The sequence below is a fragment of the Arvicanthis niloticus genome, chromosome 10 (assembly GCF_011762505.2).
Source record: "Arvicanthis niloticus isolate mArvNil1 chromosome 10, mArvNil1.pat.X, whole genome shotgun sequence".
Taxonomy (NCBI): Eukaryota; Metazoa; Chordata; class Mammalia; order Rodentia; family Muridae; genus Arvicanthis; species Arvicanthis niloticus.
Window position 1 is genome coordinate 61,360,699 of NC_047667.1, and position 21,444 is coordinate 61,382,142.

Sequence of the window (21,444 nt, forward strand, 5' to 3'; positions counted from 1 at the left end):
TCTTAACAAAATAATAATTAATAAAAGTGTGTGGTACTGGCTGCCTCCCCCAATCAGGTAAAAGAAACTCACCAAGTCACAGACTTGGGTACAGTGCCTATAACCAGCCTGCTTCTGAATTGACCTGTGCCGACCCAGGAAATCAGAATTAAAATATGGTGTTCAGATACTGGATCTCTACATGGCTGGAGATAGCAAACAAATTGTGTGGATCAGTTCTACACAGACCATTGGGGTCTGCTGCACTCAAGAGACCAGTCTTAGGATTGCCTCTTGCAAATCCATGTGGCTTTTGGGTTCTCTACCTATCCCAGAAAAGAAAACAGAAGAAAGGGGCCCAAACCACGGGCCAAAACAATCTGCAGAAATGAAGAGAGGATTCCCTGAGGGGGCTGCCAGCAGTTGGTAGAAACAGCTTCCTACTGGCAGTCAAATCAAATGTAGTAACAACTCAAAGGCTCCCTGCTGCTAGCTGACAGCATGGTGTCACACACTGGGACAAACAACCACTTAAACGCTGATTGCACAGAATTGCCCTTTCTGCCAGCACCTCCCACCTCGGGAGGAATAAGCAAAGAAGAGTCATTTCTAGGAACCCACCAAGAAGCTGGCTGCCCAGTCCATCACAGAGGGTCACTGCTCTGTCTTAGGTCCACCAGGGAACTAGTCTTCCCTGAATGTCAGTGGTCCTCAACCTATGGGTTGTGACCTCTTTGGGTGATTGAATGACCCTCTCATGAGGGTCTCATACCAGATATCCTGCATTTCAGATACTGATTGGTAAAAGTAGTAGCAAAATTACAGTTGTGAGGTAGGAAGGGGAAATAATTATATGTTTGGGGGTCACCACCATGTGATGAACCGTGTTAAAGGGTCACAGCATTAGGAGGGTTGAGAACTAAAACTGAATGTGGTGTCTACAGCTTCACTGTGATGGGGGCAAGAAGTGTTTGTGATGATTCTTTGTTAACGCACACACACATACATGCACAGACACACATGCACACATGGTCCTAATGTCTCAATGTTAACTGACTGTGTGTGCTTTTATGCCAGACCTTGCTCTCAGAGTCAACTTGGAGGCACTATTAGTGTGGTTTTAGTGGAATCCAATGCATTTTAAATAAGATCTATCTATCTATCTATCTATCTATCTATCTATCTATCTATCTATCTATCTATCTAATGTATATAATCTCTTCAGCCCTTCTGCCACCTCACTGCCACCTCATGCTTTTTTTTTTTTTTTTTAAATTAGAAGAAATCTAGGGAAGCATACAGGTGACACTTGTCACTGTACAAGTGAGGAAACTGAAAGTCTAAATGGTAGGTACCATGGTCATGAGTGACAGCCTCAGGTAGACTTACTCTACTGAGTCCAATAACTAACAAGTCTGGACTCTAAACAGGCCCAGAGAATTCTGATGTAGAGAGGTTTTTTTTTTGTTTTTTTGGTTTTTTTTTTTAATCAGGTATTTTGAGTGACAAATAAAATTTAGGAAGTCCTTTGCATGCTAGTGTTTGGCCCTTTGGATGTGACAGACAGCACAAGAGTCTCTCTGATCTGAACCCTGCTCTTTGATGGCTTCTCTTGGCCTGCCTGATGCAGAGTAAATCCTTTTTTTACAAAGCCCACCAGGCTGCAGAACAAATCCGTAGTCACTTCCATGGCCTGGATTAAATAGAGGTACAACCCTGCTGCTTTGTTAGGCCTGCAAGTGGGGCCTGTGTGCTTCAGCTTCATCTTCTCTTTGAAGCAGCAGCTCAGAGGCAGTCTCCAAAAGAATAATTAGCTGATACCATCTCCCTATGCCCCCCCAACCCCCACCCCACTGGGCTTCAGGGGGACCACACTTGATACCAACTTAGTCTGCAGTCCCATGTAGCCCTGAGACCAGCTGCTTTTTTTATCCAGATGTTGACTTGCAGACTAAGCAATCACCTTAAAAGTATAAATAGAGTTGAACCCCCAGCAGATGTGATATGCGTATCTGGTTGTATTGCAACTCTTCCGAAATATAGGAGTTTTCATATGTGCTAAAATAACCATCTTTGTAAATGACTCCTTCTCCACATTCAGATTGTCTTCTTACTACAATTCACCCTGTTTCTGAGTAGATTTATGCCCCTCCCTCATCTAAGTATTTGTCCTGTCTCCCTGGAGGCAGCTGCTCAATGCTGCTTTTGGAAAATATTTTATTAATGAGAAAAGGGTGACATCCACGTACAGGCACTCCTGATAGAATTCTTATTTCCTGTTTCATTGTAGCCAAGAGAATAGGAAGGGGCTTTCAGTTAGCAGAGCTTTCATTGACCTGGGTTTGATTTGTGAACTCCATCATTGGAGTGTGTGTACAGAGCATCTATATTCAACTGTCATTTGTAAAGATCCGTGTGCAGACTTCCTGTGGGTAGAATGTCTGTTTCTTCTCCAGTGAGATGAGCTAGAAGGTCTTCATTTAGCTGTCAGTTCCCAGTTGTCTAGACTTCTCTGCCGTGTACTCCTTGACTGCTAGAAGACAGAATTGTCTAAACATGAGCAAACTTTATTGATCCATATTTCTGTTGGAAAGATCGGAGATTTGTAGGAGCAGTTGGCTTTTTCTTGCCTGAAGACTTGCTACAGAGGGTTTCTGTTCATGGGGTAGTAAATCTCTAAGACCAAGCAAACGTTACGTTCAGTACATAATAAGTTTCATTCTGATGATTTACCTTACGTAGCTTTTTCATCTGAGAACCGTCATTTTTAGTGATAGTCCCCACCTGATTCCCAGGGCTGTTTCTCTTTATCCTGAGGCTGGTGATCCAGTTCACCCTGAGACACTTACTTGACAGTAGGCCACTCTATTCTAAAGCCTTTCTGCTCCTTGGTCTTCTGGTTTCCTGGAGACTAACTTATATCAAATAAGAATTATGCCTTGAGATAAAGTGATTGTTTTCCAGTGTCTACCACATATTGCATGTCCGATGAGACACTTTAAAAGGTCTTTAAGATGCACGGGTATCATGTCTATGGGTAGCTGCAAGGACATAGTTAATTAACCTGCATTAAGAACGAATATACACGCTTGTTAAAGCAATTTAACCTCAATAGTATTGACTTCATGGCAGAATTTTGTTTAACCTAAATGGTATTTCCCCCCACTGTTTCCAGTACATGAATGTGATTCTGCATAATAGTTAATAGCCATCGTCAGTTAAGTATCATGTTAGTTATAAAGTAATGTCATAAGAATTGATTTGGACTTGGCAGTGGGAGGGAATACTTCCTTCAAAGCCCAGGAAGACGATTAGCTGGAGTTTTAAGCAGAATTGTGGTTCACATAAATGGTGTGTTTTATGGACTTAAAGCTTACTCTATGTATGTTACATGAGTGCCCATTATAGTAAAGAAAATGTCAGACAGTTAATTATGCAAAACTTCATGTATGCAATTCCCTAGCATGACTGTGCATTTAACAGTTTTATTGATTTGCTGACTTGCTGTATCTAGACGCTATAAACAAGAGACACTCAACCCCAGGTTGAAACAGGTCCAAGAAAACAAGCTAAAGATGAATCAAACGACTGAGGACATGTGAGTCAGGTCGAAGCCTTAAACACAGAAACCATACGTAACGTACAACACAAGTGACATCACAGCGCCTTTCCTGTTCCTCATTCATGATACTCACCAACCAGGAAGCAGACTACATCACTCATCAGTACAGAAGCAAGAGGGATTCCGTACATCACAAATAATGGTGGTTGTGCAGGTCTGCAATCCTAACATTAAGGAAGCAGGAACAGTAGGATCAGGAGTTCAAGGCCAGCCTCAACTACACAGGAAGTTCAAGGTTAGCATGGACTACATGAGACCTTGTCCTGAAAAATAAAACTGAGGGACTGGAGAGATGGCGCAACAGTTAGGAGTACTTTCAGTTTCGTCATGTGAGACCACAGCCGCCTGTTAATCCAGTGCCTCTTCTGGCCTCTGTGAACACCAGGCATGTGGCACATACATATGTGCAGGCAAATCATGCATACATGTAAAAGAAATTGAAAAGTTGGTTCTGAAAATCAAATGAATAAAGAAATAGTCAGTCTGGGTGACAACAAGGCCATCAGCATCGGTGTTCGGTTCCAAAGCATAGAAAATGGATGCTGGTGTTTCTACAACACTAGCTACATACTTATAGCATGCCCGTCTCTTGTGAGGTCGTGTGGTCTTTCCATTGTATCTCCCTTGCCATCTTTCTGGCCATTCAGGGCTGAAAAGGAACACTCCCCCATCTTCCATTGTTCCAGCTGTTGCAGCAAGAGCAGCCCCACAGTCCACTGGATGGACCTTTGAATGTCTGAAGAAAACCTGTGACTCAGGGATTCCCTAGGGCTTGATCCAGGAGAGATGAAAAACTCAGTGTCATGAGACTGTTGAATTTCAGGTTATGTTTTTCTGCTTGAAGGTTAATGTTCATGTGGAAAGCACCAGACAGACAGAAAGGGAAACCCCCACTCCATGTTTTTAGATTTCTCTTCCAGCATTTTGGGTATGTTGGGGAGCTCCCTGCAGAGATGAGAGAACTTTCTGATCACATAGGATCCCAGCTTATTTTCTCCCTGGGGAAGCTGTGTCCTTATCTGCAGGCTACATATCCAGGTCACTTTCTTGGGATGGGTTGAATTAGAGTCTCCTGAATTAGATGCGCAAGTTACTTGCTCAAGGAAGCTGCATCACTGAACGACTGATCCAATCATGTTACACAGAAATCTGTGCTGGAAGGGCTGTCCTTTCACAATTAGATGCAGGTTCGTACATCTGTCCACCATGTGTTTTTGTCTTTCTGAGCACCTGGTCAGGATTTATGATTCTCCAGCTACAACAGTGTTTCTCTATCAGGTTAACCAAGCAGACCTGAAGATCTTTCCTATTAAAAGAAAACCCCCCTCTCTCGTCCTTCCACAACTAAGCCAGTGTACCTTAATGCAATGATGGTATGTTAGACACAGCAGTTGTCAAAGCACCGTATTACCGTGAAGCCATAATGACACCCTGTCTCTCCAAAGTAGTCATGTTTTCTCAAATCACACGTTGCACCGTTGATTTCTGACATGACACTTCATTCGGCTGCTTCCCTTTCTTCAGAATCTCCATTCACTCAACAATAGCAGCTGGAGCCCAGTTTCCTGACTAAGTGATTCACATCACGGCACTTTACAAAGTGCAATTAGTTGGGGGGTGGGGACATGTTGTAAAGTATTGCTTGAAGTTGTAACTCAGGCTGCCAAGGGAGCCAGCCTTGGGTCACTGGCTAGGCAGCCTGTCACTGGAGGGGATGAGGCTTCAGACCAGGGCCTTCTTCTAAAGGCATTAATAATAAAATAACTATAGGCTACCGAGAGAGAGCTTGTTTCTTCTCTTAAACAGAAGTACTTAAATATTTCCTCTGATGAGTTCAGAAGGTAGAAAACTGACCAGACCCCTGGTTAATTTGTACGTTGATTGGGTGGCAATCCCATGACGCCCTCTTTTCTGATAGTGATTCTTTCTCGTGACTGATTTATAAGCGCGCCCCGCTGCTGGTGCCTGTATTCTCACGCACACACGGAGGAGGGATGTTCTGAAAACATTTTGAATTGTAACAATGCCAGGTACCTATTTAGAACCTCTAGGATAACTCAAAGGAAGCAAAGTGGTAGAGTCTTCAGATAACTTACACGTAGCCCGTGAATCTGCCATTGGGGTACGTATAAGACAAGTTCACGCTTGGCCAGAGTGTGATAATCAAGATGAGGCAGGGGGATAGCTACACATTTCCTGAGAAATATGAACTTTATTATTATTAGTTATTATTATTATTATTATTGATTTTGTAGTTATTATTATTATTATTGATTTTGTTTGGTTTTCCTTTTCTTGAGAAAACATCTTGCTACGTAATCGAGAATGGCTTCCAACTTATGTTCTGTCTCAACTCTCAATGGCAGAGATTACAGGCTTATAAACCTTTTTAAATTTGTTTTTTATTTATTTTATTTTACTTTGTCTTTCATGAATAGGAAATATACTCATGAAATTGTCTTGGTGACGTATAGCTGTTCTTCTCCCAATACACTAAGTATACCGAGGTCCTCGGTAGATCACTGTCCCAGGCCAGCCTGGGCTAAAACATGAGACCCTGTTTCAAAACAAATAAATGAACAGACAAAAACCAAATACACATAGCAAAACAAGAAACAGCAGTATTAGGGACTTAGGTTTGGGGCTAGGGAGGTGGATGAGGGTGTGAAGGTATTTGCAGCAAATACCTTAATGACTTGAATTTTCTCTCTAGAACCTGCACTGTATGAGAATAAGCAAGCTATCCCCAGACCTTACACACATGCCATTACAAACACACACACACACACACACACACACACACACACACACACACACACACGCATAAATGTAATAAATAAAACATTCATGGTTGAGGGGTGGAGAGATGGCTCAGTAGTTAAGTACATTCTTGCAGAGGACCTGGGTTCAGTTCTCAGCAGCCACATGTGAGCTTACAACTGTCTGTAACTCCAGTTCCAGGGGATCCAACACGTCCTCCTGGTCTCTGCACACACTGAGCATGCACACAGTACACACAATGCATGTATATAAGACACTCAGACTTATAAACCTTAACAGATCTTTAGAAAAGAACTCAAAATTTAGGGAATTGGCTAAAACTAATTAACATTACTGAAAAAATTATGTATCATCATTTAACAAACAAAATTGTTTTTCAAGCTTGGATCCTTTTTTTTTTTTTTGAAACATAGACTACCATGCATGAAAACACAAATGTGTGGGAATTCAAACCTGGGCCCCTAATTCAAGCTTATACACTACCTGGATCTAGGGAAAATTTCCGGAAACAATTATCTGATAATTATAATATAAATTGAATACTAACTTGAAAATTGTCGTCTTGTTTCCCCTACAGCAGCAAGTTTAATTGATTCTTTTTCCCACTGTCTGTCTGTCTGTCTGTCTGTCTGTCTGTCTGTCTGTGTCTGTCTGTCTCTCTCTGTATGCACCATAGTTAATGCAACAGTGCATTTTCTAAGCAGTCTGGTTTTCCTAATCTTTAACACCTAACACCAAAATAATTTATATAATCATTTACATAATCTAATTAATGTACAGATAATGATGAATATCATATGTTCTATATAATTATAAGTTATATAAAATATGTAATAATAGCCTGCAGACCCCTACATAGACAAGGCTGAGAAGTATTCCTATGTCAAAGAGTGATATTCAGGATTCCTGGAGAGCATGTCTTAGTGGATATTGAAAGTGGTTTTTAAAGTCTTTATATTTTAGAGACTTGGTCAAATTCCTCAAATTTTGTTTCTTACATAAAATTGTCATTTTCATTAAAAAAAAAATCAGTTCTGAAGATTAAACCCAGAACACTAAGCTCGCCCTCCATCGCTGAGCTATATCTCTAGGCCCCTCAATAGTATTCTTGATATTTCTCCTCTAGTCCACTCCCAGGGTTTCTGAAAGCTGTTCCTCCACTTCCTTGTCCCATCTTTTCACCTAAAATAATAAAATAAATGTAAACTGTACTGAGTTTTTAAAATAAATATTTCCTACACATTTTGACACATGTTATTTCTATTCATAATTCTTAACTAAATTTAGACCTTTTTTTTATTATTAATCCAATGTGACCTGAAATTTCTGCATTGACAGCACAATGTGAGACATTGGGCTTATTCACTTTGGCTACAGATAAAGCCATCATCTTGAAAACGGCTCTTTCTGACAAAAAGGTGTTCTTTTGAAATAAAGTCTTATTCAGTACATCCCTCTTAGAGTTAATGTGAATTTTAGTGCCTCTAATTTTAGATTGAAGTGAAGTCTAGAATAAAACCCACCAGCTGACAATTGAATTTATAGATAGTTGTGAATATTTCAGGCTTGAATAATAGAGCTGTAGAATTTCAGAGACCGAGAGCTGGAGAATTAAGACTGGCTGCGATCTTAGGTTATAATGTAATGGCGTCTAGGAAGTGTTCAGTGTAATGAGCTCCGCAGCCGTTAGGAGACAACTTGTTCTTTGGGGGATTCTGTTTGGGCGTCACTCAACAGGGTGGATCAGCAGCTAGGGTGGGGGCGTTCTGTTCCCTTTCTGTTTACGGGTGACCAATAGAGAAGTTATCTGAGAAGCCAAAGCCGACAGTCTCTGTGTGTACCCTCTCTGCTTCTGCTGGCTTAGCTATTTTTGTTTATGCTTTTAGCTGTACTGGGGTTGAACTCATGGCCTCATGCAAGTTCACTTCTCCTGAGCTACACCCTCATCCTTTTGTGTGTGTAGTTTGTATATTTGTGGTGAGAGAGCATTTGTGTGTGTGTGTGTGTTCATGTATGTACAGGTGACCGTGTGTGTGATCCTGTTTTGAAGTCAGAAGACAACCTTGGTTGTTCATTTTTAGGTGCCAGCCATCTACTCTTTTACTTTTCCCCCTTGTCCTTGACTTCTGTGTCCTGCTGTTCATTCTGTCTATTATCTATCTATCTATCTATCTATCTATCTATCTATCTATCATCTATCTTTTATAAATCAATCTATCCTGTATCTATCTGTATGTATCTATCATCTATTTATCTATATTATCCATGTATGTATATATATATATGTATATATATATATATACATATATATATATGTATCTATCTATATGGCATCTGTCTATCATCTATCTATCTATCTATCTATCTATCTATCTATCTATCTATCTATCATCTATTTATTTATCTATTTGTATGTATGTGTCTGTCTGTCTATCTATCTATCTATCTATCTATCTATCTATCTATCTATAAATCTATCTAAAATTTTGAGCCAGAGTCTCTCACTAGCTTGGAATGTGGCAAGTGGGCTGGGCTCCTGGCTATGGAGGCCCAAGCATCTTTCTTTCTTTTTTGTTTCCTCAGTCCTGGGATTACAAATACATGTCACCAGTGCCCAGCAGGTTTTTTCCCCTTTAATGTGGATTCTGGGATTGAATTCAGATAGCACTGTCTATCCAGGTCTTTTATTTTCTGTTTTGAGACACCATCTAAGTTGCATATGCTGGCCTTAAACTCACAGCTTGTAGGTGAGACAAGTTTTAAATTTGTGGTCCCCTCTTCTCAATCTTGTTAGCACATAGGGTTACAAGCATGTGCCCTCAGGCCCAGGCACATATGTTTTAAAGATTTTAAACTAAAAATAATTAATTATGTGTATATGGTAGAAGGTTGTATGCACATGAGTACAGTGTCTGTAGAGGCCAGAAGGTCTGTAGGATCCCTTGGAGCCAGAGATGCAAGCAACCGTGAGTTGAAAGTTCTGGGAACCAAATCATGTACTTCTGCAAGAGCAGTACATGCCCTTAAGAACTGAGCCATCTCTCTAGTCCTCAGTCTTGTTATAGACTGTAAACAAGCATTATTGAAAGTTCTGTTGTTTTCTATATATTTTTGCTCCAAATCTTGGAATGAGACATGATGCTACTTTTTCCAATTCCTGATTATCTAATCTTCATTATACTCCAGAACAGCTGATTAATGACAATCGTATTTGTATTTTCAATAGGCAGAACTTATTAATTTAAGGGTGCAGTTTATGTTGGAAAAGAACCACATGCAACCTACCGCACAAATCTGGCTTGTTTGCTTTTATTTGTGACTGGAGTGACCAATTCCATTTAGAAGATCCTGTCTCCATTCCAGGGGCTTTCTTGGCAGCAACACCCCTCAACTCCCTGTTAGCATCCAGGTTACTGTAAAGTATGCACTGAGATTTTGAAAGAGACAGACAACTAAAGTTCCATCATTTTTCATGGATAGGTCTGAACATTGTGTTCTTGACATGTACACAATGGTGACTTAGCAAATAGCTGCCCTGTTAGTTTCTGGCCTGGTTCCTTAATGTTGTCATCTATAAATTCCAGAAGCACAGGAGAAAATTAAACCCATGGGGGACAAAGATTGAGATGAGTGATTACTAAGTTTATAGAGAGAGGGAGAAGGATTCCAGAAAAAAAGGTGGTAAGTTTTGTGACCAGGAATCTCAAAGCGGTGTCTCACTGGGGGACCGGACAGAGGTACCAGAAAAAAGAAAGTACAGGGTGGTGGGGGCAGGAAGTGGAAGAGTTAATTGCCAAAGCTATTCGAGAAAAGAAGGGGAGAGAGACCATCTAAGGTTTAGTAGCCAATAACTCCCAGCTGGTAGCCCAAGATCATAATGTTTGGACAAGCCATCCAGTAATAAGTGAACTGTCGATGTAATAGTTTTAAATTAAAAGGAAGTTGCGTTGCAGGGCTGCTGTAAGTCAAGCCGACCCGCTTTCTTTCAGACACTGACTTGAGGAGAATGCTTAGGCCAGGGTGCAGGCAGGGGGACAAGGAGAAAGATCTATTAATTAAGGTGCTCATTAGCAATGACAGGGACAAGCAGATGCGGGGGAGAGGATGCTGCCACCAGGACTGGCAAGGGGGATCTTTTTTTTTCTTTCCCTAGTTTTTGGGGAAGGGACAGTACCAATGGGTGAGTGAACACAAGGAGATCTTTGGGTGCCTTTCTTCTTCTTTCCATACATGGTCATATGGCTTGGTTTCAGGAAGCAGAGAAATTCCCAGAAGGAAAGATATTTGAGAAGAGGTGAAGTCCTGCCCTTGTGCTTTGTTTTCGAAACTGCTCACTTCAAAGAGCTAGGTAGACATTTCTGAGAGAAAATACCATACTATCCTCCCTTTATCTAAAAGGAATTGAAGCAATGGGGGGAGGGAGTCATGGAGGAGAGCATGAAATTTGTTCAGTGATAAGATATCATTAGATTTATAGTGAAAGTGATAATTGCATCCGTTTGGTTATACTGTGACTACTCCCCCAAATTCTAGAGAATGACCATCACACACAGTAGGATCCCCATAAATCAACTTTCCACTGGGAAGCAATTATCTAAGTCCGTTTCTCAACTGTCACCTTTTCATAGCAGCATCTAGGGTTCTCAGAGGCTTGGCTAAGAGGGGCTTTACACCCTGGTGAGGCAGAAAGCCAAGAGAACCCATTATGCCTTTGCATCTAATTACCTTTATAGAAATCTACCCACTTATGGGGCCAATAGAGAGAGAGGGTGATGTGTTTCTTCTAGGTTAGAGAAATAGTTTGTCAGATTAGGTACCTCATCCCAGAGCCTTTCATAAGGTGATGGGGTTTTTATGCTCTTAAGGAGGAGTCAAGGAGAGGCCCATCATAAATCTAATTTGTCTAAAATGATGAGATTCTTTCTGATACTACAGCACAGAATGTCTCAGATTTCTTAACTCACTGGTACTGTGCAGTCTAGGTGGAATTATTGAGAGTCATCTTTCAACACTTCTCTCTCCCTCTCTCTGTCTCTCTGTCTTTGACTCTGTCCCTGTCCCTGCCCTCCCCACAGACACACACAGAGAAACACACACACACACAGAGACAGACAGACAGACACACACACACACACACACACACACAGAGAGAGAGAGAGAGAGAGAGAGAGAGAGAGAGAGAGAGATTATTCACTAATCCGTGCTATCAATCTTCCACTAAGTTTTGTAAAACTGATGAGCTGATGCTCACAAGACATCATTATGGAGCCTGAGAATATCTGTGCTTGGTGGAAAAGAAAAATTGGATTCTGTTTATTATCAAATGAACACAGCGTCATGATGTGGAGTAGAACACGGAGTGGAGATGAATGTAATTTGAGGGCCGGCAGGGACTTTGCAAATCACCATTGCTCTGTTGATAAATTCAGAATCCAGAGAGCCAGGGTACCATTGACAGTGGTTCTTCAAGAGAAAGATAAAATAAAAGCAACCGGACCCTTTAGAGCCTTTGTTTATGGCCTGTCTGGGAGCTTTGATGTAACCCTGCCATGCCCTTATGCTGATTACCTTCTTGTAGAACAAGAGATATTGACTGGAGAGTGAATGATGGGCAATACCAGCCCTTAGGAAGCACTCTTAAAGAGCAATGCCTTTAACATACCAATATGCTGCTCTCCTTCCTCTCTGCCATGTCTTTGTGTCTAGTTGGAACTCAGTTTGACAGTTTCTCTCCTTTTCTCTCTCCCTCTTTGTCTCCTCCTCACTCACAGGCTTCTCTGCAGAATGTCAAACAAAGATCGACACATTGATTCCAGCTGTTCGTCCTTCATCAAGACGGAACCCTCCAGCCCAGCCTCCCTGACGGACAGCGTCAACCACCACAGCCCTGGTGGGTCTTCCGACGCCAGTGGGAGTTACAGTTCAACCATGAATGGCCATCAGAACGGACTGGACTCGCCACCTCTCTACCCCTCTGCTCCAATCCTGGGAGGCAGCGGGCCTGTCCGGAAACTGTATGATGACTGCTCCAGCACCATTGTAGAAGATCCCCAGACCAAGTGTGAATATATGCTCAACTCCATGCCCAAGAGACTGTGCTTAGTGTGTGGCGACATCGCCTCTGGGTACCACTATGGGGTTGCATCATGTGAAGCCTGCAAGGCATTCTTCAAGAGGACGATTCAAGGTGAGTGCTACCCCACTCCACTCTATTTTGTCCTCTGGTACTCATTCTCTGGTAGAAAACACAAATATATTGAGGATGTATGTAATAATTCCTCCACAGCTGTTCTCCATGCCCCTTCTTGTTTCACTGTGGAGTTCTTTGTAGGTAGTGATGATGAGGGCATTTCAAAGAGCGTAGTAGGTCTGAAGAACAGCTGAGCAGTGCATAGTAGGTTCTGTTCATACATTTCTCATTGATTTTAAGAAGTGATAAAATTTAAACTAATATTTCTCTAATATGCTTATGTTTTAAAGCCCCTCGGCAATCTCTCCAACATGTGGCTTACTGTCTTCTTTCTCCAGAATTTCTGGTTCATTAGACCTGTGGTGGTCCCTGAGAACTTACATCCCTCAAAAACTGCCAAGGATACTGATCCTGGCAGTCCAAGGGTTGCAGTTTGAGAAATACCACTCTTGACATATTTATCATATTTATTCCTTGTAGTTGGGTATATGTTTCCCATGTTTATGAATGAACTTACGCAAAAATTATACCAAGGAAATTGAATTTAAGTATAAAACAAACCTCCAAACAAATACCAGTGATGCATAACCATTAAACCTTAACAAATCTGTAGATTTAGAAAGAACATGATTACCTCCTATGCAAAATGTTGAATGATTGGAATTTATATCTGCTTCCTTAAACTAATCATATACAAATATAGAACTCAGCATATACATATATATATATATATACATATATATATGCAGAAAATTAATTTTCACTTTTTTGTTTCTTTGTGATACACTTTTGAAGTATATGAGAGGAAGAAAGAATAGTCGTTTATTAAGGGTCTGAAGCACATTAATTTCTGCTCATGCTACACACACACACATACACACACACACACAGAGGGGGGTATAAAGATAAATAGATGATAGATAGATGGATAGATAGACAGAGATAGTCAGGGAGACAGACGCATAGATGGTGTGACTGTGCTAGGATTGAATTCAAGGTCTTCTGTATGTGCTCTACAATTGGGCCACACCTCCAGCCCCTAATTTACATATGATCAACAACCAGTCTTATTCAGAGTCTAATTTCTCACGTATCTGTACTTTTCAAGCATTTCTGATTATTGGGGATCTACAAGCAATATTCATAAATATTTTTTCAGGGCCTGAGCCCCTAATATCTGTGTTACTTTGTTTTGGGTATTGCCAGGGCAGAAAGGGATCTTTGGTACCTTCCTAGGTGATTCTTAATGTAGAGTTAGGGTGACGAGTCAGTGCCCTGGGCTCTGTTAATATACCAGTGGTCCCAGAGCGTGATGGCTGTGTCAGAACTGTCAGCATCACCAAGAAATATGTTAGCTATGCAAACCCTAGGCCTTCTCCTAGGCTAACCCAATGAAAGTCTCTGGTGTGAGCTTGGAAGTCTAGAGTCCACGAAGTCCCTAGGTGCGGAGGTTGAAGAATGCTACCCTGAATCACATTGATGTTGATATGACATCTTACTTTACATCTGAGGCTCTTTGTGGAACATAAGTAAAGTCAGATTACTCAGACCCTTAATGGTCATAACATCTTGGCTTTTAAGTTATCAAGGAGATATTACTTACTAAACACTAATACTTTTGACATATTTTAATAAACGGTGATTCTAGAGTATGATATTTGCATGTGGAGTAACTCCCTGCCCTTGTTTTTTCTCATGTTTGGCACTGGATTCTGGGTATGGAAAACAGCTTCATACATGCTAAGTTTCTGCTATAAACATGCTATACTGTTGGATTACACACCTTCCCCTTTCATCTGTGTTCTTTCTTGCAATGTCCTTACTGGCTAAGAGCACAGGGTTTACAGACAGCACACAAACATGGTGGATGAGTGTAAGGCTCATTTTTAGACTCATGCTTATTTTGCCTGAAACTCTAGGCTCAATTGAGCAATTTTTAAAAAGCATATACTGTTCAAGGCTGAAATACTTTTCAGCCCTGAAACAACTTTTAAAAAAGCATACACTGTTCAAGACATCATAGCTATTACATAATGAAGCAGATAACTCCATAGACCCTTGTGGTTTGAAGAGAAATAAATCCAGGCTCATATAGAGTATTCAGGAACTCACTCACCACTAAAGCTGCATCTTCCCATTTTTCAGGTCAGAAGACCATGCTTTATTTTTTTCTTATTAAAATCCTCCAGTCCATGGATCATCGTTTAAACACCCACACCTAGTACCATACTAGGGACAATGCTTAAGGACAAATGAAATACAAAGTCACAGGTAGAGGTTGAGGGTGTGGCTCAGTGAACCAGCATGGACTATTAGCATTCACAAGTCCCTGGATTCAATTTCTTTTCCCACTGCCAGGGACAGCAATAAAATACATTTAAGGCATTTATTGGGGCACTTGGACCAAATACATCTTCATCCCATTGACTGACAATTGCAAAAATTAAGGATTAAAACCACCTCAAATCTTTGATTTGTTTTAGCAGCTCTTGGTCAACATTTCTATAATCTCAGGATTGCAGAGTATATAAAATTCAAATTGCTAGAATTGCTAGTAATTTTTGCTAAATTTGGATAGTTCTTGACTTGACATGAAGATAAACGTTTCGGGATACATGAAGAAATACAGGCTAGGCTGATGTAAGTAGTAGACTCTCAAGGTGAAAAGCAGTACCATTTACCAACAAATATTTCCAGAGCCTTCATAATCCTGTCACTTTGCTGGCCAGAATTTCATCTTCTCAACATTTTCTGGAAATCCTATAGATCTAGGTGATTTCTTCCTATACAAGCCCCTTTCTTTATGACGGCATTGACTTCTGAGAGTAGCAGTGCTTACTCTTCAGTGCTCTTTGTTGAGACAATATGTCAGAGGAAAAGAATATTAGTAGTTGTTTTTTAGATTATTACTTTCACATAAACAGAATAGTTACTGACTGAGCAGGCAGTGGCACAGAGCCACTAGTGTTCTGGGTGTGATTAGCCTTTAGGATGCCGGCCGTTACCCAGAGCTCAGAGGAGCAAGGCACAGGATGATGCTTGGCATGGATGCAGAAGGCTGGATTTTCCTCCACATTGGAGAGCATGAGTTTCAAGGATTTTGAGCAGGAGACAGAGATGTCACTGTCCCGATTAGCACTCTGGTCTTGCCCACCTGGCTGTGCTTGGAGCTGGCAGCTGGGCCACACGCGGTAAGGCTACCCTGCTAGCTGCATCACCAGGCTTCACACTGTGCCTCTCACTTAGCCCCAAAAAGGCAGTGAGGCAACTAAAGGGATTAAATTGTGAAAGTATAATGTAATAATTAGGGCGGTAATTGTAAGGAAGATTGGAACGGACCCACCTTTTTGTGGCCAAACAGTGGAAAGTGACTGAACTCCAAAGATGTTGAAAGATCTCAGGCACATTTCAGCCGCACATGTTCCTGTTCCTGTGAGGAAGGGGCAGAGTATGGCTTTGTGGACTCAGGGCAACATCGAAGCAAATTATCATTGACAGGTAGTACTGTTCCCCTCCCCTCCCTGTGAACTCTTCAGGGAAGGAGCAGAGATTACATAACTCCCCTTGAGAACCAGGCCTGCTTACTTCTGTCTCACAGCCCCGATGGCCAGGACATTATGTAAGTGTGACTTCTGTCCCACCAGGGTCTGGTTCTGGTCTCTGTGACTTCCTGAGGGACATGTGTATCCAAAAGCTAATCTCTGTGCAGTGCCTCTTAAGAGTCTTGTTTCCTATGATGAGATTTCAGAGGATGGACAAGAAAACACATCCTAATTTTATGGACTAAAATGTAGCCCAGATCTAAAACTGAAAATAAAACCAATTATAATCTTTAAAGTAAAAACATGTTTTTTAAAAAGTTGAACCAAAACAAACAAACCAACAAACTACCCCCACAAAAAACCCCCAAAGGTCACAGTGCTGTACCCTGCCTCCAGCATTTGGGAAAGCTTAGAGAGACACTGTAAATGTGAAGCAGGCCTGGTCTATGCAGTAAGAACCCACCTTAAAGGAAAAGATAAAAGGAGAAAAGGGGGATTGGTTAAGTCGTGAAATTGGAACTAAACATACACTGAGGCATGCTCTGAGAAAACTAGTGAGAATTATCTTTTCCAAAGCTGACTATGGAACCTCACATTTGAAAAGGTAATTAATTACGGATTTCACTGAATGCCTAGCACGAAGGCATATTCTGTTTATTAATTATTATCGAAGAACTACTGGAAAGGTAAGAAGAGCAGGATTCAAAGCTTTGGCTTTGATGGCATCTTGCTTAGTTTGTGGGGAGCTAAGGATGCAACCCCAGGCCTCATGTATGCTAAGCCTGCAGTCTCCATTTGGCTACACCCCAGCCATTAAGATACATGAAAAATACTTGCATAGACTTTGACACTTCTGGCAAACATAACTCTAACAACTGCTAGGATCGCAAAGGGTGCTGTGCTTCTGTTGTTAGTAATTTGGGAGGTGGGAGGCTATTACTCTCCCCCACCCCGAATTCTACTTCTGGCTGTTGTAATTCATATATAAATAGGAAAGGTTTTAGTCATTTTTTTTTTTTTTTTGTTGATGTTGCTTTTCCTTGTGCCTAGCAATTTTCTCTGGATATTTTTTGGAGGGGAGGGTCTAAGGGAAAGGAAAACATACACAAAACAAGTCAATGCATGTTCCATTACTTAATTTAACAGAAAATGCTAAGCTGTTAAAGCTTTTATTCCAATATTAGAATGAAGAGAATAGGTTATATACACAAAGCCACCCCAAGTGCTTATTGGAATGCTAGAGATAACGTCCCCTGGCATTGCAAAACCTAAATCATATGCTTGAACATATAGGATTTGGGGATGAGATGCTCGATGGTCAAGGGGAGAAGGTTTACCTAGTATATGTAAGGCCCTAGCAATGTAGCTTTATGTCTTGTCAAGGCATACATGCGCGCACATGCGTGCACACAGACATGCACACACATGGATGCTCACATGCACATACACACACATGTATACATATCACACATGCACACTCCCATGCACACACACACCACATAATGCACACTCACATGCACACACACACACACACACACACACACACACACTACACGCACACTCACGTGCACATACAAATAAAACAAAACACAGAACAAAATTTTAAAAATTCAGAATTTTGGACCTTACATTAAACATCGAGTCTCCTACTGAGCCTAATGGTGCATGCTTTCAGTCCCAGCACCTGGGGAAGCTGAAATGAGAGCACATGAGTTCAAGGCTAGCTTGGGCTACATATTGGGATCCTACCTGTGTGAAAAGCACTTAGGAGCTCATGGCCTCACACTTGCGTGGCATACATAAGGTCCCACCTTTTATCTTTCACACTTCAAAAATAAGTAATTTAGTGGTAGAAAAACAACAAAATTGCTTTCATGCCTAAGCCTACTTCTTTGTTCTATTTCTTTGGACTAGAACAGGAAAATAGGCTCAGATACTTTGGTCATCCTGATGAGCCCTTAGAAACAGTGATCGCGTGAGTGATCATGGGACTCTGTTTACCGCCTTGCTTGTTCTTTGACTATTTGTGTTTATTGTCTTGCTTGTTTCTTGACTATTTGCATCTATTGTATTGCTAGTTTCTCAACCTAGAACTGACCTTAATACTTGCATGAAGTTAAAGTGCTATAAAAGCAAAAAGAAGGTGGAGGGGTGGGATAGGGGGATTATGGGGGGTGGGGAAAGGGGATAACATCTAAAATGTAAATAAATAAAATATCCAATAAAATATCACACACACATGCACAAAAAGCATCAGTGTGGGACATAAGGTTTGAAAATCTGTTGGGACAGATTCTAATTTGAATACTGAGGCCTTTGACAGTACTTTGAACTTCCAGATTTTTAAACAGCTTAAGAAGTTTAATGAAACAGAAATTATATAGACCATAGATTCTAAGGCACATTTAATTCCCAAGATACTTAATCTCTGCCTAGTCCAGTAGTTCTCAAAATCTTCTGACCAGACCATTAGCAACCAAAGGAACAACAAGCCATATGTAGAAGTATGTTAAGGCCATATGTCAGGATTTATGGGTGAATAAAATGTCCTATTTTCTTATTGGACCAAACACACTTTCGGTGGCAGGGAGGTCTCTTCTGCTGTTTTATTTTGGAACTGGAGAGTTTGTGCCCCAAAGTAGCAGTGGAAAACACATCTAGCAGTAGCCTACAGCCCAGTCACTTTCCCTTCCACCTCCACCCCACTATCTTGTTCTATTCGTGTGTTGTCACCACGAACATACCTCATGACTAGTGTTCACCAGCTGTTCTAGTTAGAGTTTCATTGCTATGAAGAGACACCATGACCAAGGCAACTCTTATAAAGGACAACATTTAATTGGAGCTGGCTTACAGGTTCAGAAGTTCAATCCATTATCATCAAGGTGGGAACATGGCAGCATCCAGGCAGACACAGAGCTGGAAAAGAAGACTGACTTCCAGGCAGCTAGGAGAAAGATCTCAAAGCCCACATCCACAGTGACACACTTCCTCCAACAAGGCCACACCTACTCACAAAAGTCCACACCTCCCAGTAGTGCCACTCCCTGGGCCAAGCATATTCAAACCACCACACCAGCCATAGTATTTGGTCCAGTCCCACTTGCAGAAGATGTCTTCCCAGAGAGGTTACTCAGATGTGGCTAGACTTGTGCCACCTTGCCAGGCAAAGTGATGGTCACAGGTACTCAAGATCTTTGTGGAAGCAAGTTTTATGATCCTGGAGGGAGGTCTTGCAATAATGTGAAATGTATGTTTTGTTTTGGGTTTTGCTTTTTTTTAACCACTATGCATGATCAGAGTTAGACCAGACCTTTTACAGCAGTAGAGAAAATGAGAACTCACATACTGAGAGAACGTATCCTAGAAGCTACCAAAGGAATCTGTTAAAATATCTCCTACTTAAATAGTGCATAGAAAAAAATAATTATAGCACTTTATAGTAAATGTCAACTTAAAAGCTCAGCTATGCTCTACAATTAAAATCCAAAATAATACAGGAGTGTCTGAATTGACTTGATAAATCTCTGTGTGATAATCAGCTTGAAGGCAGAATTGAAGGCAGAAGTAATATCTCAAAAGAATTGCTGTCTGTAATTCATTTGCTTTAACTTAGAACTTGAACTAGTTTTTGTGGTAAGTTTAATTGGCTTTTCTGCTTTTTCTTGCAGTTTATTCTAATTCTGGCTAATCTGTTTTGAATTGCATTAATGTTGCAAATTCTAAATTACACATGTGATCTCATGCCTACAGTATCCCTTGCTGGTTCCATGTTTATTTTCATAGTAAGAGTATTGTGGATTTTCCATGTGGGTGGAAAGTACACCTTTCTCCCTTTTTGACTGAGAGAGCCAGCAGGTACAGAGTCATTTCCCAAGGTTTGCCCAGATTCTCAGTGAAACTGTTTTATTGCTTGCACTGTTGAAGGACGTTGGTCAGCTGACTTCTGCAAGAAGCAGACCAGACAGTAGAAGTTAGATTGCTTAGAATATGAGCTTCCTGACAGTGTGTGGGCAGGGCATCTTCTCTGTCCAGCTGCTTAAAAAAATAAAAGTACTTCAAGCCTGGATCATAAGAACACAAGGGCAGGGCTCCATTGGACTTCCTGGCCATAGTTGGGCTACATTCTGTCTATACCCAAATACTCCTGCTGTCAACTGTGTAGGCTGCACTAAGCAATAAGGTTCACACTGCAGGATTTTCTAATCAGCTTGTGTATGCATACCTTATTTAAAGAGATGTTAAGGTCACATTGTTGATGGTTTTTGAAATTGTCACCCCAGGTCTGTGAGTCTTTTTATTTTCTCAAGAATCAGAATTTTCTAGTATTTCTATTGTTTATGTGTTTGTTTTCTTTCTGGTTTAGTCCTGTATAGACTATTTATCTATGAGCATTATGACACAAGTGTGTGTGTACCTATATTTATGTGTACATATACATGTGTATGTTTGGATACATGTGCAAATATACATGTTTATATGTATGTATATATACATAAATAAGTGTGTGCATGTATAGGTACATATCTGTGCATACATACATATGTATATGTGTACATATATGTTTGTGTGTATATGTTCAGGTACATACATGTGTATATATACATGTATATGTTCTGATGTGTATGTGCATATATATATACACATGTATATATGTGTGGCTAGATATACACATATGTGTGATGGTATATCTATACATATATGAGTATGGTTATGTGTAAGCATATATATGGGTAGTAGCAAGTGAAACATAAAACAGAATCAGTGCAAATTAAGATAAAATAATTAATGCTTGATTCAAAAAGTTGGCTTTTTGTATTATGTAAAGCCAGAGTGATGATTCTCAGAGATTAAGTCGAAGTCATCTCCCTGTGTAGCTTCGGCTGGCCTTAAACTCTCAGTGCTCCTGCCTCAGCCTCCTGAGTGTAAGCATTGCAACAGTACCATGCCACATATATGCTCAGGATTATCTAGGGCTGGCAAATATAAACTCAAAGATCCTTACTGCATTTTTCCCTCTCTGGTTTTACAATAGAAACTCCTATTTCAGAAGCAAGAACATATAGTATTGTTTGTGTATATTTTAGGAATATGGCATACACATACTGCATTTTTGAAAGCCACTTGAATGTGTGTATTATTTTGATGTCTAGTTTTTAGTGTCTGCTCCAGCTGGGAGTCAGTTGATAAGAACTCTGCTGTGTGAGGGTGTGAGGGATTTAGAACTGAAATTCTGATACTCAGTGAGACATTTACTTCATTCTGTGGTATTGGTGACTGAACCCAAGGGTCTTGACCCTTTGGAGACAAAGGTAAGATGAGCTATAATT

General features: G+C 40.7%; 1 protein-coding gene across 7 annotated transcripts in view; it reads left to right on the forward strand.

The window, feature by feature from the left end:
• Positions 1-21,444, forward strand: part of Esrrg (estrogen related receptor gamma) — a 613,235-nt gene that overhangs the window by 424,812 nt on the left and 166,979 nt on the right. For all 7 annotated transcript variants that reach the window (XM_076941590.1, XM_076941589.1, XM_034513261.2 and 4 more), the window contains one exon: positions 12,154-12,569. In XM_076941590.1, coding sequence (XP_076797705.1) covers positions 12,167-12,569 — 403 coding nt within the window. In that variant the 5' untranslated portion in view covers positions 12,154-12,166. The remainder of the gene's footprint in view (positions 1-12,153; positions 12,570-21,444) is intronic.